The sequence below is a fragment of the Dunckerocampus dactyliophorus genome, chromosome 11 (genome assembly GCF_027744805.1).
Source record: "Dunckerocampus dactyliophorus isolate RoL2022-P2 chromosome 11, RoL_Ddac_1.1, whole genome shotgun sequence".
Classification (NCBI taxonomy): domain Eukaryota; kingdom Metazoa; phylum Chordata; class Actinopteri; order Syngnathiformes; family Syngnathidae; genus Dunckerocampus; species Dunckerocampus dactyliophorus.
Window position 1 is genome coordinate 7,762,501 of NC_072829.1, and position 18,952 is coordinate 7,781,452.

Below are 18,952 nucleotides of genomic sequence, written 5' to 3' on the forward strand. Positions count from 1 at the left end.
TCATTCGGGAGTAGTTTGTTATCTATTCAGATTTTTCAAAACATTTCCAGATTTTCCAAAAATAAAAATAAAAAATCCATATTTTTCCCATTGAAAATGAATGGGCCATTTTTCAAACTTCCACCATTCCCACATCCCACATTTCTCAAACGATTCCAACCATTTCACCGTGAAACTATTTAACTCATTCCGGGCTTTAAAATTGACCAGTTCTCACATTCATTTTTTTTTTTTTCTAAATTCACATATTTTTGTAACACTGCTTCCTCTTCTAAGATTTCTTTCAACGTCCAGATTTCTTAATTCATTCTAGCCATTCCAACATCAAACTGTTGAATATGTTCAGGACATTCAGGCTACCTGTTTTTCTCATGACAACAATTTCCGCTTTATGCAACATTCCCACTTGTCTCTAAATATGTAACAATTGTTACTGCTGCCACATTTCTCACCCAATTTAGACCCATTCCCAAGTCCAAATGCACAACTCTATCAGGACATTTAGCATTCCTTGTATATTGCGCTGGGCCGCACGGTGGCCTAGTGGTTAGCATGTTGGCCACACAGTCAGGAGATCGGGAAGATCTGGGTTTGAATCTCCATTGGGCGTCTCTGTGTGGAGTTTGAATGTTCTCCCCGTGGATGTGTGGGTTTTCTCCGGTTGCTCCGGTTTCCTCCCACATTCCAAAAACATGCATGTTAGGTTAATTGGCGACTCTAAATTGTCCATAGGTATGAATGTGAGTGTGAATGGTTGTTTGTCTATATGTGCCCTGCTATTGGCTGGCGACCAGTCCAGAGTGTACCCCGCCTCTCGCCCGAAGTCAGCTGGGATAGGAATAAAGGTTGAACAAAGGTCGTGTCCACACCGATCGTGTCCACACCAGACAGGAACGCATCACTGAGTGAAAATGATGTAACACACAAGACACACCTACTGTGTACAGGCACACAGATGGAACCACGTGACACTCCAAGCCGTAGAAGAAGAAAGAACGAATGCGCATAAGTCGGTCATCTTCCGCTTACGAGAAGTGGAATTACTTCTGCGAGTCGTTATGGAATATAAGACAACCAAGTGTCAGGAGAATGTCGACTGCGGTGCGTCATGTCCGTCGAAATATTCAGATATTATGTTGGCGTTGCAGCGATGTGCTTGCGATGTGCTTGCGCACACAACAGTGATTATTGCACGTTAATAGAAAAGTCTGCCTTTGCTACTTCAAAGTTAAGGCACAAATATAACTCCACAGACGTGCACCTCCAAAACAATCTTGGAGCCACGACGACGCCGCTCGTTAAGGGCTGACTGCTGTAGTGCATTGACCAGCCCCTCTCTCCTCAATCTGCATCACTGGTCCGCTACACTGAGCCAACAAGCCAAATAGTTGTGGTTTGCTCATGAAGCCGGCGCCACAGGCCCAACCCGGCCAACAGCCACAAAAGTAGGGGTATGGGGTGGCCAAAGTGCGGCTCAGGGGCCATCTGCAGCCCGTGGCTCATTTGTCATTGCATCACTGCAGAAACAAAATAGAATTTAAAAAACAGCAAAAATGATAAAAATACAGCAAAAGGCTCAATTAGAAAAAGCTGAAGTGTTGAAACCAACAAGTAATTATTACACAAAGCATATATTGTATGTATGTGTGTGTATGTGTATATATATATATATATATACTGACTGCCCCCCAGCTCCCATTTTACCTCCTTACCCCCTCCCTCCTTGCAGTCTAATCCTCCACTCCATCTACTCATCTAATCATATATATATATATATATATATATATATATATATATATATACACAGTATATGATATTTTCTCTGCGTATATATACAGTATGTACCGCTTGCTTGGGTGTTTGGGGTGGGGGTATCTTGTGCAGGTTCATGGCCGATACCAGGGATCTTGATCTCAATAAGGTTGGTGACCACTGATTTAGTGTCTCCGATGTTTGTGGAATGTGGGAGGAAACCGGAGTGACCAGAGAAAATTTTCTTAATTTAATTTTTAAAAATTACGATTATTCTAAAAATTGTATTAATTTGAAGGATTTAATGTATTTATTAATGACCAGATTCATGCTACATGAAAAGCATCATGAAATAAATGAAGTCACCATTGCGCCAACTGCAGTGTAAGCCACACCAGTTAATGCATACTTGGTCTCTTATGGCTGGTGGCTTCCTACACCAAAAAACGACTTACTTTGCTGTCATATTTGTTCCTGTAAATACCCGATATGGCAGAAGTTATTTTCTATACCCTAACCTAACCAGAATAAGGTCTACCCATAATCCTTTTGGGCTATCTGAGTGCCAAAAAGTTGCATGAGCTGAATTTTGCAAAGGCCAAATTCATATAGAAGTGATTTTTACGGCATAGATTGTTGCGAACTCCGTCAACACAGTGAAGAGCCACAAAATCCACTTATGTTGAATGGACCATTTTTCTGCTCAAATTTGAACGGCAGCTCCCATCTCCAGCCAATCACAGCGCTCGCATGTATGTGTGTATGCGTATTTATGTGTGTGTTTGCCTCCAAATCAGCCGTGCAAAATTGGATTTCGGGCCGCGGTTGCAGCTACAAGTTGGCGGGCGGATAGAGTGCAGAATCACCAATATACAATATCGTTTAATCAGAAGCCCTCCGATGCTTCTGTTGTCTGTCAATGCTGACTGACTGCCCCCCAGCTCCCATTTTACCTCCTTACCCCCTCCCTCCTTGCAGTCTAATCCTCCGCTCCATCTACTCATCTAATCATTACTTCTTCCAAGGAGTCCTCATTGTCATGTATTTCTTTGCGGGTGAGCAGAATTGTGCTAAAAGGACTTAACTGACTTTCATCATGCATTGTGGAGGGGCGTGGCATGGACTAAGGAAGAATACATTATACTTTGGTGCAAATCTGGATAAGGGTTTGTTGTTTTTTTTTTTTAAATTGTCAAGTGCAAGATAGAACCTCACGTTTTCTTTGATTTAGTAAACCAAATGTACGCCTCTACAAATAATGGTGATTGTTTAGCCTTAGCTATTTTCTCAAAGCAGAATAAGCGGGAAAAAATGGTCGTTTTACTCAGGGACTCCCAGTCTCAGGGACTACAGTTTTTTTTCCTAAATTATATCGTGCGATTTGAACATAACACAAAAGGTGTCCAGGCTAGTCCAGTATATTGTTGTGCTGCAAACTGTGACAAAGTTATATGTAAGTCTGCTTAGCAGTTTCAGCATGAAGAACTACATGACCATGAAGACTCCTACCTTAAAGTATTAGTAAAGTTGGCACTGGGATCCCCATACTGTGATTTAAAAATAATTGAATAATCCAATAATTATAATCTAATATATTTTTGTTGTTATATAAAAATCTGCATTATTGCATTGCCATGGCGTCATTACAACCGAGTGACGGCATGATTTTAAATGTTACTTTAGACATTTTTTTTTCCCTAATGCTTTGTTTTAATATATTTTTGTACTATTTTTGTTGTATTTTTATTTATTAACAGCAACATCACCTCATTCTATAGCTTTCCTAAATTAATCTGACTAAATGTGTCTTTAATTGTAGGAAAAATGTGCCCTGGGGAGCAACAATGCACACATGCATCAAGACCTCAGCAAACATTAAACACACAACAAGGCAGAGCGACTCACAAATACACATATACAGTCAGCACACATCACAGCACTTTCTGCACACCCTCCACCCGCTCCTTATTCTGCCCTGTGTTTTAATCCTACTTGTCAGTAATTAAGGCTGAGCCGGGGGTGGGCCAAGACGTGGCTATCTCCAGGCGGGGAGCTCGACTATAAACTGGATTTATAATAGGAGAGCGGTATTAAAAGCCCCTGCCCCCGCTGCTAGCATCAATGAGCCCCATCTCTGTTCCATAACAGGATTTGTCCTCGGCTTTATTACAAAGGGAGGCCTGTCTTCTGAAAGGCGAGATATCCCGGCTGGCATATAATACGCTGACAAGACATCCTGCCATTTTCCCTGCCCTTCTCCCTCAGTCTCTCTATGTGTCGCACACTCTTGAGGTGTCCACCCGCATGCGGTGTCGCAGCTTTGTGTTAAAATCCCTTAATGCAGCCAAGATTGAACATTAGCATGCTGGGAGGTCATTTTCCACAGGCTTCAGTTGTGTAAATGCCACTTAAGTCATACACTTGTGATTCTCATCGACTCCTCATAGGAAAATTAGACTTTTTAATATTGTAACATCGGAACTGTTTCCTTCTAACATTACTTTTATCCTCATAACATCAGGACTTTCTCAAATCATGACTTTTTCTCAGAGGATCCTGACATTTTCTCAAAATTGTGCTTTTTTTTTGTCAACAGACAAAACATTACTTTTTTGTAGCGGCATGACTTTCTCATACGATCGTAAAATTTTCTCAACGTTGACTTTCTTGTGACTTTTTTCTTCTCATAACGTTACTTTTTTCTCATAACGTCATGGCTTTCTCACATGATCATGGCATTTTCACATTTTGTCATGTCTCTTTTTCTTGTAATGACTTTCTCATGGCGTTATAGTGGAACGTTCACGTTATTTTTTTTTTTTTTGCCGTATGTTGCTACGGCCGCACGGTGGCTGAGTGGTTAGCACACACTCACACAGGCTTGGGTTCGAATCTCCGCTGGGCATCTCTGTGTGGGTTTTCGCCGGGTGCACCGGTTTCCTCCCACATTCCAAAAACATGCATGTTAGGTTAATTGGAGACTCTAAATTGTCCATAGGTATGAATGTGAGTGTGAATGGTTGTTTGTCTATATGTGCCCTGCCATTGGCTGGCGACCAGTCGGCTGGGATACCGCGACCCTAATTACGATAAGTGTAATATAGAGTGGATGGATGGATGTTGCCACTTTAGTCTTGCAGCAATGACAAGAATAAGCATGAATAAAAATCACCACAGCAAAACTTAAAAAAAACAGTATATTTTTAACAACAAGTGACAATACTTACTTGCAACACCCCTTGTTGATTTTTTTTATTTTTGGAGTTGGAGCTGGAAACGAGCCAAAGAAAATGCAAAAAGACACACGCAGATTGTCTTTGAAGCCTTGACAATGGTTTCAAAATCCAAAGCAATGCGACTTCTGGGATGGATTTTTCTTAAAAATGTGGCTCAAATCTCAAAATGTACGACTTCAGGATTATACCTCATGCATACATACATGTACTCCATAGATATACTTTATATAATACTGTTCATATTGGGATTCAGGTTATTGTCTTTTTCTCATTTTGTCATATTTCCTTTGCTTCCGCTTGTCATATCTGTTCATATTGCTTCTTTTTTATGCATTCGGTGTGTATGCTGGCGGCATTGTGATTTTCCCGTCTCTTGACATATTGTATGACACATATTTGCCAAATGAGCATATTGCGTTGTTGTCGCTCCAACGTGTGAGTGACGCCATGCAAGCTGACGAACCCACAAACATTCCTCCCGAATCTCTTCTTTTTGGTTCCTTCCCTCAGTCGTCTGCACTCCAACAACCTTCACTGTGACTGTCACCTGTCATGGCTCTCTGATTGGCTGCGGGCGAGGCGGGGCTTGGCGCCCTTCACGCAATGCATGGCCCCCGCCCACATGAGGGGCCTGAATGTCCCCGATGTGCAGAAGAAGGATTTTATCTGCAGCGGTGAGTTCTCACACACGCTTGTGTGCTATATAAACCAAGTGTGTGTCCTTTTGTTTGACTGGCTTATTGATTGATCGAATAGAAGAGTAGATGCAGCCTTTTTTATTCCCATAATGTGCCAATCCCAGTTGCGGCTCTACATGACTGAATAAATTCTATATGTGCATATGTCAGTAGCGACTGTACATTACTAAAGTACTACGTGTGCACATGTAGATGGCAGTTGTACATGACTAAAATACTAAATATGCATATGGAAATGCAAACTATTACAAAACAAGTGCTATATATGCAGATGTGACTGACAAGTGTACAATGCTTCATAACTGCTATAAAATAAGCGCCATATATGCTGGTGTAAATGTCAACTGTACATTAGTAAATAAATATGCATATGTGTGCAGCACCAGGTAGAAGTAGCATTGTATATAAAACAAAAAACTATACGTGTAAAAATAAATGCTCAGTATATTATCAGTTGCGAATGAATGACTACACCAGCAATAATATAACTAAATATTGTAACAATCAGCAGTGGAGGCACAACTACAAGTCATTTAGTGGATACTAAATTAATGGAACACTAATTAAAATAGTTTGGCTTGTGTTTAGCGTACAGTTTACTGTTGTTTGTATGACAAATGTCTTAGAGGAGTTAAATACTTGCAAAAGTCCACCTTGTCTCACTACTGCAAGCAGCGTTATCGCCCGGAGACAGCCCAGCATTGAGGCGTCCAACACTGCAGAAGACACCAAGCAGACGAGAGAGAATGTCTTCAGCCTGTAAGAAGGCTGGCCTTATCGCTTTTTGGAGGCGTCTGATTCAGCTAATAGACTGTCAGGATGCTTCTTCTTTATTAGCCTTTAGCCTCATCGCTGCGGTGTACATGCCCCCGATTAGGACTCCTCACGCTGGATCGTTCTCCATTGGGCCTTGACTCGGGTTCACACACAGACTGCTGAAATCTCCTTTCCTGCTTTATAGGTGCCTCCTATACGTTGTGCTAAAAAAATGTATACATGTAATACAGATATCCTCCAAATGTTATAATCATTAAACAAACGGTCAATAACTTATGGACAATTACTTGCCAAGTCCTGCCCATGCCCCTGCACAGACCTTTTGCTTGATGGCGACCATGTTTTTCAACCAACATTGCTCAAATTTTACACACATGTGCTTATCAGTCCCTTAAAGGAGTGTACCAAATGTCACAAAGATTCGGCTCAACACCCTAAAGTTACAGTGGGGTTTTGTCGAGCTGTGTGAGAAATGTCAGTCAAGCCTGATTGGTGTTTAAACGTTGGGGTTTAATGACAGCGCAACAGCAGAGTTATGAATACAAACAAATACATACTGTCATTTGAAAACACAAGGACGCCTTATCAGAGTTGTGTGATTTCAGGCAGATACCAGATTCATATTAGACTTTGATCTTATATTTAGATTTTCTACTTGTACATTGAGCCCGTTTACATGCATACTTAAAATCCGATCATTATCCAATTTCAAGTGTTGATGCAAACAGATACAGTCATCCTTGCCACATTGTGGTTCGAATTTCACGGAGTCACTCTACCGCGATTTTTTTGAAATATAGTAATTAATAAATCATGCTGTTTTGTGGTTGAATATGGCCTATTAGTCAAGAAATATGCATATTTAAGGAAACCGTATGTATTTTTTGCCTAAACATGCACAATACAGAGTATACAGAGTCGAAATGCAGTTAACAGTCTTTAATTTGCCACGAGCAGGTGCAGGTATTCACAGTTTTGTAGCAAAAATGGAAACAAAAGGTGATAGAGCGAAAAGGTTCTGTGAAAAAATAAAAGATATAGGCACGAGAAGGATATGTAACTAACACCGAGAAGCAGCGAATAGTGACATCACACAATGCATGTAGCATTGACAATGAACCAGCAAAGTCCTGACACTTTGCTGGGCTTTAGAGTCAAACTGATAATTGCAACCACCTGTTGCACACTGCCAAACCAGCGTCAAGCGGCTGCACATAGCAAGAAAACAGGAAGTGCATACCAAAATAAGAGCAAAATAACAAAGACAACAGAGTCACGGTGAACATGACATTTTCAAACATAAAAACAAACTAACATACAAACATAAGGCTCTCAGAAGACGCATTCAGACATTTTGGGATATGTACTTTTGTACACTGGTCACTAGGTGTCAGTAATGTCAATGTAATGTTGGGTGAGACACACAAGCATTTGACTTCATCACCGAAACAGCAGACTTTTATGCATGTTTGAATGACAGTATCTCAAGAGATAATATTTTCTCTTTTAATGCCGACTACATTGGGTAATACGCGTGCAAAGCTGACGATAGGGGTGTTATTTCATGTCTATAGGGCTCTAATTATGTTAAAAACCATATGTTGGAGGTCGTAAACAAGTTTTCTATGGTCTTAACTGTGAAAATAATTGTTTCATAAATAAGGAATCCTACTTTGCGTAAATTCACTTATCACAATTGGCTCAGGAGCCAATTAACTGCGATAAACGAGGGATTACTTTACTGTGATAAAGTACTTTATTGGATAACGGAAGGCAAATCAACACACCAAGGTTTTTTCCCCCCTTTTTTTAGTGCATGTGTACCCGGTAACCCAAATTATTTGTTCTCTTACATCTGAGCTTTTGTAAAAATCATATGAAACAGAGGTGACGTAATGACAACGAAGGACAGCAGCAGTGTGTGGCCTATTTTGCTGGCCTGTTAGCTCCCACGTCAGGACAGCTAACGCTAGGACCATTCCATGTTTAACAAAACGAGACCAGAATAACAGGAAGTTAGAGGTTTACGTCATTTCTGAAGTGTATGTAAATGCATCAGATACAATCATAATTGAAATGTAGTCACTTAAACTATGTAGTTATAAACAAGAATGTCGTAAATAGTTACGATCAAATCAGTTAATTTTGAAACAAATCAGCATTACTTGTATCGTAAATTCTGGTGTATAAGCCACAGCCACAAAATTTTGAGGAAAAAAACTGATTTGTTCTTATACAAGCCGCACCGGTGTATAAGCCGCACGGTTCCACGTCATAAAGTGGCATATTGTGGCCCGCACAAGTCCGTGAGGATCAGTCAGCTCTTTATTTGACAGGAGCCAATCATGAGCTATGAAAAAACTCACAACGAGCTTGTCAACCCATAGGAAATTGCAGGAGATCATTATATAACAGTTTGACTTACAGTTTCATCTTACAAGCAACATTAAACTCATCACACAGCAACTAACACTCAAACATTATACCTCATAAATAAAGAAACATGTACCAACACGAGTTTTATATGAAAAAAACAACATTTTAAAGTGTTCCCATAATGCATTTCGGTTGAGAAAACCATTTAATTGGAGGAGCATAAAAAACCCAGAGCCCAAACCAAAAAGAGAGAAGCTGACGTCATTGTAGCCCCCCAATGAAGGCGTTGCTCAGACGCAATGCCTTATGGGGAAACTTTAACATGTTTTTTTATGTCATATTGGGACATGTTTGTATATTTGCATATACATTGAGTATTAAGTTGCAGTGTGATGAATTTAGTGCTGTTAGTAAAGTGATGTTTGAAAGATGACACCGTGAGTCAGACTGTTGTGTTGTTATACTGGTATATATGCTGACCTCCACTGACTTCCAGCAGGCTGTACGCTTGTTGTGAGCGCACTAATAGCTCCTGATTGACTCCTGCCAAAGAAAGCGCTATCGTTTTCTCACTGACTCACGATCAGCACGATATTTAAACAATTAGTAGTAGTTCTGAAGTAAAGGAGATGTCCTGACAATAGACCGTAGCCATAAATTTGCTTCACCGCTTTTAAGAAAAAAGTAGCGGCTTTTACACCGGAATTTTACGCCAAATCACTTTCATTCCTTATTGTGATTCGTTGGATTGTCCCCAGGCCCCGCCCACACCGAGCCAAGGACGTGTGCGCCCCTAGTGGCTGTGTGCCCGCCCAGCTGCAGCTGCAACAACAACATTGTGGACTGCCGCCGCAAAAGTCTGACTGAAATACCGGCCAACCTCCCAGAGGGCATCGTGGAGATGTAAGACTGCTGTACTCGGTTTGGTCTTTTCACAATTTGTGCACGTTTTTTTTTGCCAGCCAATATTCATGTTTTTACTTTGACTACACTGAGTGTGTCTCTGTGAGTGTGTTGTCTACTGGGAGACATTTTGAACTCTACTTCAACTGTACTCACGGAAAACAGAACTTTCAATAGCTTGAACAGTGAGTGAACGTTCAGTTGAAAGTGAATTTGACCTAGGTGCTGTCTAACTTAAGCAAGCAGCAACGTGCGTTCACTCATGTAACACATCATAATGTATCTGAAACACCTGCACATTCCAGTATAAAAACACATTTTCTGATGGACGCTGCACTGCAGCATACCCAGAGCATCTACGTCTACACGGTCAAGACATCCAGGTTCTTCCATCATCATCCATCACCATTTGATAGATCTTTTCCATTCTGCCTCAGAAAGGCAATGCATCGTGTTGTGTTAATTGTCTAAAGTGCCTTCGTCGCAGCCTTGTTTGTACATTATCCTCATCGTATGCAGATACTTATTTCGAGAGCAGACAATAAGTAAAAAGTAATTAGGAAAAAATATTGAATTTTAAGACAAAATGCTTCAAATAAGGCTTACATTTATGAATTTTCTTAGAGATTTTCCCACAAATTATCTTCTTGGTAGATGGAAACCAAAACATTTACATAAGCAGGCACTCAAAAAATTAAACATTGACTTTATCTAATAGTTTGAGGCAGTTTTAATGTAATTGTATTGTTTGAATTAAATGTATATCAAAATAAATATAGCCTCAACTAAATATGTTTGTGTTAACTAATAATTATAATAAATATATAGATATATAAATTTTGTGTGTGTGTGTCTGTATATATATGTATATGTGTGTGTATATATATATACATATATATATATATATGAAGTATTAATTAAGTAACTTCATTGTGACCTGAACACATCAACAGCCGTACAATTCCAACACATATACCGTACGGATCTGCAACTCACACACGTCTCTGGTCCGTTCATGCTGGGAACGACACTTCCTCATTGTCATTACAGGAATACGAGATGCATTCAGGGACACTCCGAACATTAAAAAAAAAAACGGCGTTATAATACGCGCGCGCGTGTTTGTGTGTGTGTACATAAACAGGAAGATAAAGAAAAACATGAAGTGGATATTCTTGTCACTCACTAATTTGGACGTACAATTTGCTACATTTAAGTATGCTGGAAAATACATTGAAAACAAGTAAATATACCTTAAATTACATGATGTCTTTGAACGCAACGCCGCATTGCTCATAATAACACGGTTTAAGTGTGATTCAAATGTTCTGCTACTATTAAAGAGACTAGTGTTAGACAAATAGAATTTTAGACTTGTGTGGTACCTTTTAGCTTAATTGACATATTTAGTTCATATGGAGCTTTTAATACATACAAATATATATAATCCTCTCCTGTCATTTATCTTTGTCCATCCATCCATCCATTTTCTATGCCGCTTATCCTGATTAGGGTCGCGGATTTATCTTTGTTAATTATTAAATACAGTAAAAATGGGCATATTTCAGACATAGTTGCCAATGGTGATTAATCATGATGAATTAATTTAAAAACTGTGATTAATCTGATTAAAATGTTTCATTATTTGACAGCCCTACAAAATATATAATTAATAAATATGTATTTAAAATAAATCAACAAATGTAGGTATTTTTTTCTTCTTTGGATTTTCTGTTCATGTCCTATATGAAACTGAATGTTCCTTTTTAGTTTTTAATTTTCATAGCACCACTAATTATAAAGGAAGGAAAAATAAAATTCGTAATTTTATACAGTATATAATGTATTTATTTAGTGTTAAGGTGCTAAAAACATGATATAAATATGCATATTGAAAAATATACCTTGAAATACATTTTTTTGGCTAATGTTTTCCTTCCATTTTTTTGCATGTGAAACACAATTTCTCTTGTTTTCATCAGCATACTACCTTTATTAATGGGAAAAAAAACATTTTCATTTTGTATATATTTGCGTAAATGTTTAATTTTGCACATCTTGGTGTTAGGATAGTCCAAACTTGTCTTGTAAGTGCTTGAAAGCTGCATTTGTGGGTTCCATTCAAAGCCAGGAGCTTGTAGGTGCGTCTAATCCTAGCAAACATGTCCTCATGGATGGATGGATGGGTAAGAAAGAGATGAAGGTCAAGAGCAGGACAGGGTGGGGGTTAAAGAGGAGGAGGATAAGAGGGCGGGATTAGATCCCATTCATCATGCTGACAACCGACCCTGGGCCCGGCCTTGGTCCATGCTCTCCTTGTACATCCACAGGTTGCCTCTCATCCTCCTTTTATCACCTCCCCCTCCCTCCAGCCCCTCTCCTCACTTTCTAGCACTCTCATCCTTCTATTTCCTCCTCCAAACAAGAGGGCATTAAGAATACATGAGCTGGATGAATGCACTGCGTGCGGCGTGAGACTAAGCCGCAGTACGTTTTTCCAAACGTACTGATAGAGTCTTGCTGCCATTGTAATCAGTCTTGCGCACACACACACAAAAAGAAGATGTCATAACATTCCCATTTGGCTGTCGGCTTGAGAAAGTAGCGTGCAAAAGGCTTCTTTTAAAATAAATCATGTTAGGAAAATGATTATCATCAGTGTGGCGCTGCCAGTTACACATTAATTATCCCATGTGCCAACCTTTACATCATTGAGTGGCAGTCATTCTCACACAAACGCCTGCTGTCAAACACATTTAAAACATGATGTGTGTTACTTTATACACGGAGCTCTTGTAAACTTCTGTTTCCCCTCAAAGGTTTTATCTTCTTTTTCTTAGTCACTCTATTAGGTACAACTGCACAATCTGGTGAGGGAGTACAGTACAGTTCTACACCACAATAAACATGTTATTAAAAGAGAGTGTTATTGCTATTTTTTAAGGTGTACATTAAAATATTGTAAGGATGCGTTCACAAGTGGCATGTACAGTTGGGTTTAAAATGAACTCTGGTGTGTTTGTTCTGCTCGTACGGTTTGTTTTGTCAAGTGTGATGATCATCCGAACCCTGGTGCTCCCTGGTCTGCTTGAGAAATGCGTCTTGGGCCCACTTGCGAGTGAACTCTGGTGCGGTTTGGTTACACAGCCGTCCCCCGCTACATCGCGGTTCGAACATCGCTACCTGTGGTTTTTCAAAAAATAATTAACTAATAAATGATTGCTGTTTTGTGGTTGACTATGACCCATTATTAGTAAAAAAAATATTGAAATACAAGTCATATGTAGTATTCTGGTCACTAGGCATCAGTAATGACACAAAACATTGACAAGACATGTCATTGCATTACCTTCACACTGCATGTAGTCATCCATGGAGTGTCGGACATGATAAAGAAAAGTTCTCCTCCCATTCCATGTGGAAGTGGTACGTTTTTGACTTCTTACTTCTTCCCCACTCTGTGTGAACCCTTTCTTAAGTTTAGAATAAATACATTGGAGGCTAACTAGTTAGCTCTCGCCCAGAGTCAGCTGGGATAGGCTTTAGCATGTAGAGTGATAATGCATGCCAGACTGGCTGCCCTTATATCAATCAAGTAACAAATGTCATAGTGAGGATGGATGATAGCCTGACGTGTTTTTAATTGCATGCGATCAGCCCACATCATATTCGCGATACTTCACTAACAAGGAACTTTCCCAATGCTGACATGTGAGTTATGTCTTATTATCACTTGCCATGACAACTATATTGTGTAATAGGAGTGTAAAGGTGAATAGGGTGTTGAATGTCTACAGGGGTCATAAACAGGTTGAAAAAAAGAAAATAATTAATTTATTAATATTGAATCCTACTTGGCCGAAATTCACTTATCAGGGTCTGGTCCGCAATAAATGAGGGATGACTGTACTTGGAAAAATGACTGCAAAAAGCATGCAGAATTGACAAAATCTGTAAGAGAAAATGTGTTGGAGGTGCTGTTTCTCTGCTCTGCTCTCTCCGTGTGTGTGTGTGTGTGTGTGTGTGTGTGTGTGTGTGTGTGTGTGTGTGTGTGTACAGCTGCTCTTTAAAAGTATATTTTAGAAGCTTTTGTTGCGTTCAGTTTCTGTCTGAAAGCCTATTCGCCTAACACGAGTTAGGCTTGAATTACATAGTGCGCTTGAGTGCATCATGTACTGCTTGGGGCGCACAGTGCTTCAGGTAATACTGCTCCAACACAGCGAAAAGGAGACGGACACAGTTTTGTTCATCGTCGTGTTTGCGTTATATGAACAAATAAGTAAGTTTGATGACTATGTTGTCCAGTAAAAGTGTTTAATATTGAACATTTCATTTACATGTGTTAAATGAGAGTTGGTCCTCTTATATGGTGCTGTGGCTAATAATACTCATAAAATGTCTTCACGGTTGCCTTTGGTCCCATGACAAAAATACCAGTGTGACCACTAAGCGAACCAGACAAGTGTGCACCAAGTAGCTGCTATTTACATTTTTGGTTGGGACCAGAGAAGTGAACCACAAGTGTGAACGTAGCCTAATAGCAGTGTTGCACAGTGGTGATATAGACAAAAGGATGATCTAACTTTCACATCACGTTGCCGTTCTCCTCTTCCTTGTGTGTCTTTGCAGTCGATTGGAGCAGAACTTGATCAAAAGCGTCCCGCCAGGAGCCTTTTCCTCCTACAAGAAGCTCAAGAGGATGTAAGTGTGTGGATATTGAATAGAAGAGGAACATTTGTAAGAGTGGAACACAATACAGCACATGTTCATGCACGACATGACCTAATGTGTTTAAATTGTAAGCATCTGGCACCTTGAGATGTGTTTGTTTAATTCCTATTCCATTTCGTTGTGACTGGAGCCTTTAACCTAAGTCAAAATACGACAATAAGAGCTCAAGTTGACAGGTCAACGCCGTTGACAAGTTGGACAGAGTCGGTTAGAATTGTGTGAACGAGTAAGAGATCTTTAAAAAAAAAAAAAAAATTAAGAGTTGACTTCACTTAATGTTTTCATGCCCACAGTCTTCATTCAATTGTGTTTTGTTTGGATAAGAACAATTAAATTAAGGCGATATTGTGCCAACTTTTTTTTTTTTTTATGAATCAACAAACAAAATGAAATCATCTGGAACCGTCTGGCATAACATCATGAAGTAAAAAGCCAACGTATCGTATTGTTTTGACTGAAACTACCTGGGAAACCTGTTGTGACTCAAAATCATTCATTTTCTTACTCAGACAAAAATCAAAGTATTTGGACACGCTTCTCAATCAATGAATTAATCCATCCATAGGGTTGGACTCGACCCCTTAGTTTGACCTTCGGACAATTGCATGCTTCCTTATATACTTTGAGGGAACACTTTTGGGAAGGCCCTTTTCCTCTTCCCAAGGCTGTGATTCCCAAATATTCTCAGTCAGTTCATATTAAGCAAGACAATTAAATGGAACGTGTGCGCTACAACTAGTTTCCCCAGGGACACAATAACCTGTGGCAGCTGTTCCAAAGTCGTAACAGTTGTGTTACATTCTACTGACGAATTATCAACACGTATGAGTGGGGGGGTACTCATGGTTTGACAAAAAGGGTCTGGGGGTACACAGGACAAAAAAGGTTGGGAAACTCTGCCCCAAGGCAAGGTTCATAAAAGGCATGCCTGGAGGAGATTGGTGTGGAAGAACACGTAGCAGACTCCGCAGGCCCTTTCTCATATGCAACATCAGTGACCTATGACCTCACAAATGGACAAAAAAAACGCCAAAAAACTTTCCAGAAGAATGAAAGCTGTAAAACACACACAGCTGTGTGTGTTTGTGCGTGTAAGCTAACCTTTCTACTCCTGAAGCGATGCATGCAAAACATGCACCCCTACTGTGTTGCATGTGCCGTTCTGACCCATACACCACATAGTGGTGCCGTTAATAACATTAGGGTGTTCAGACCACCAAATTTGGTACACAGCTTTAGGGGACTGACTAGCGCATGTGTGCAAAATATGAGCAAGGTTGGTTGAAAAACATGTCCACCATCAAGCAAAATGTTGTTGCACTTAGCAACTAATTGCAAATAAGTCTAATGATGATAAAACTTTGAGGATATCTGTATTACATGTATGCTACAATGTCTTACAAAGCAGTTTGACCACAACCCACAGGGGGCGCTGCAAATTTACAGTCATGAGAAAAAAAGGAAGTTGTAAGTTCCTGCCCTGCTGTCCATATATGGTCTTCCTCCTCATGCTAGTAGCTGCAGATGCAATCATGACTGACAGACACATGCAAGGCCATGAGGTCATCACTCAGCCACCCAATCATCATCCCGGCATGAGAGTGTTCAATAATAAATCCCACTCCATGGATGTGAATGACACGCGGTGCACTTAACACGCCGCCGCGTCGGCTTTTTCCTCTCTTTCCCTCTCCTCACGTCCGTCTCATTCCATCCCATCTCGCTGTCCATCATCCTCTACCTCATTTACTTAACACCTACTTCCTCTTTTCCTTTTTTCTTTTTTACCCTTGACCTCCGCTGATGTATGCTGTCAGCGACAGTTCGAGGACATGTGTATCACTAATGCATTTCCTTCCCCTCTCTCCTCGCTTTTCCCTTGCCTCCTCCAGAGACTTGAGTAAGAACCAGATTTCCGACATCGCCGCCGATGCCTTCAGTGGCCTCCGCTCGCTCACCTCCCTGTAAGTATCACACATGAAGGTAATTTAGTAAATAAAAATATTAAGGCTGAGGGACACGCACAGACACACACGCCGGCTGATTGGTGTGTGTAATCGCCCTCGGTGTGTGTTGTTTGCTATACGGGGTGAGCGTGATAAGAACATGAAGGACAGTTTAATTTGAATCAATCCACAGCGTGAAAAGGAGACAGACAGACGGACAAGAAAGGGCGGGCAAGGTGAACTCTGCCGGGTGTTAGGAGTGACACACGAGACATGGCCTCAGCAAAGGCGAGCTGAGGCGTGATGGTGCAAAAATCATCCTAGCAGACTTCTAATGAAATGATTTTACACTTGTTGGCTTGTCTTGTGCAGGGTGCTTTATGGCAACAAGATCACAGAGCTGCCCAAAGGATTGTTTGAAGGCCTGGTGTCCCTGCAGCTACTGTAAGTACTCTCTATGTCGCTGCTTTTCCACTGCATGGTACCTGCTTGGAAATAGTAACTACATTGAACATGTTACAAAACAACAAATTACGAAAACAAGGGTCTTTAGTTCTCAGCATGTGGAAAGAAGACATTTTTATCTTAAGGGAGATTGAGGGCAGCAAGAAAACGGAGCATTGCAGCCAAGTGGAGACTGTGGCGCATAATACTGCAGCATTTAAAGCTAAGGCACAGTAACAGGGTAAGCTGAAGGGCTGTACTTCCTGCGGGGAGGAAGAGGCAGCCGCTTCACTCCTGGTGGCCGCGCAGCTGCCGGCAATTAACATTAGTGGCGGTTAAAAGGCCAGCGCCAGGTTCATTGTCGTTGTTCCTCGTCTCCGCACCGGCGCTGTCACCGAGTGCACTTACCTGTTTACGTGTCCACAGAGTTTTTTCCCTTTGTCTCTTTCTGTTTTGCTACCGTCCTTTTGTGTATGCCTGCATCAGCTACATTAAAGATTCCTTATTTTTGCACGCCACCGCCTCGTCTCTGCATACTGGGGGTCAAGCATTCGACAACCTCAACTCGCCCGTGACAGATCGTGACACAATTATTCAACAGCATAAATATAAACGTAACATATACAAGAGGGGAAAAGACTACAACACGTATTGGAATTTGTGAAGAGATCACGTTGACACATGCCATGCCTGCAACCGCCAGGGGCTCCACACACCTCGGCCTACTCTTGTCCCTTCCGCCCTATGGTGCCCCTGGCTCCTCTCCACCCTGGTTCTCCAGAACTCCAGAGCAGAACAATGGACATATACAAGAATATATTCATGCAGACTGATGTGGTGTAAGAATGCAATTAGACATGTAACAAGCATTATTTTCATTATGTCTGACGCTGACGATAAGCTTTCACTGCTTTTCGATTGTCTTGTTTTTAACTATGTTCTGTCTTCATGCGTCACAGCGTGTGCACTCACACAACTGGAGCAAATCATTTTAACGACATTTACCGCAACATACTGAGTGTGTATGTGGCCGTAGTTTATGCTTGCCCCCCGTCTGCTCACCGTAAGAACTGCCTCTAGGTCACGTGGTTGAAACCCAGCAATTCAGCACAAATTGAGCCACTAAAGCAATAGAAGTAATACCTAAGAGCACCTGCTTTTGCCAAAGGAGAAACGTCAATAGCAAGTAGCGCTGTATCAAGCTGAGTAGGTTCCATGTCGTAAAACAGGTGTGTATATTGGTGTTGGTAAAGAGGTGTAGTATAAACAAATATAACATATAATTGAGTACTGATGTATCTCATCAGCCCTTGTAAAGAAAATACATGGATTTTAACATACTCTGCAGCATATGTTGGAAATAAATAGAAATGTAACTGCTTCACTGGCGCTGAATGTGGCATATGGTCCATGCAAGCTCCGCAGTCCAACAGCAGAAAAGTACTAATGTTCCAGACTTTTCGATCATAAAGTGAAGCCAAGCAAAGACAATGAGGATGAGTCATTTTTCTACACGTTAGGGTGCCTATTCATAGACTAAGGTTATTCCATCCCCCATTACCATCTCTATTATTCTGTGTTTTACCAGCCTTTAAAAGCCCAACAATATGATTCAGCCGTGAAACAACATGTCACACTTTGCCTTTCAGACTCTTGAACGCCAACAAGATCAACTGTCTTCGCGTCAACACCTTCCAAGACTTGCACAACCTCAACCTGCTGTCGCTGTACGACAACAAGTTACAAACCATCAGTAAAGGACTTTTCACGCCACTGCGATCCATCAAAACTCTGTAAGTACACAAAAAAGTACACGATTGTACACTAACACGTTATTCTTATTGAACATACTACAAATTTTAAATGTAAATGTACCTAAACCATAACAAGCATGTGGCGTTGATTGGAAGCAGGGGAAAGTGAGGCTGGTCATATACTGTATAACAACTTAAAATATTTTTATTTTAATAACAACTGAGAGAGTGCAAAGGAAAACATACCTGTAGCTCTTTGAGTACATGATCATTTATTTAAGTACAACACAGTAGCAACAAAAGTTGTGATAACTGTTGGAAACTGGAAGAAATGT

The 18,952-nt window shown here is 40.6% G+C and overlaps 1 protein-coding gene across 3 annotated transcripts in view; it reads left to right on the top strand.

Moving 5' to 3' along the window:
* slit3 (slit homolog 3 (Drosophila)) overlaps positions 1–18,952 on the top strand; it is a 292,011-nt gene that overhangs the window by 187,474 nt on the left and 85,585 nt on the right. For all 3 annotated transcript variants that reach the window (XM_054792929.1, XM_054792930.1, XM_054792931.1), the window contains 6 exons: positions 5,499–5,662; positions 9,598–9,742; positions 14,372–14,443; positions 16,366–16,437; positions 16,792–16,863; positions 18,513–18,656. In XM_054792929.1, coding sequence (XP_054648904.1) covers positions 5,499–5,662; positions 9,598–9,742; positions 14,372–14,443; positions 16,366–16,437; positions 16,792–16,863; positions 18,513–18,656 — 669 coding nt within the window. The remainder of the gene's footprint in view (positions 1–5,498; positions 5,663–9,597; positions 9,743–14,371; positions 14,444–16,365; positions 16,438–16,791; positions 16,864–18,512; positions 18,657–18,952) is intronic.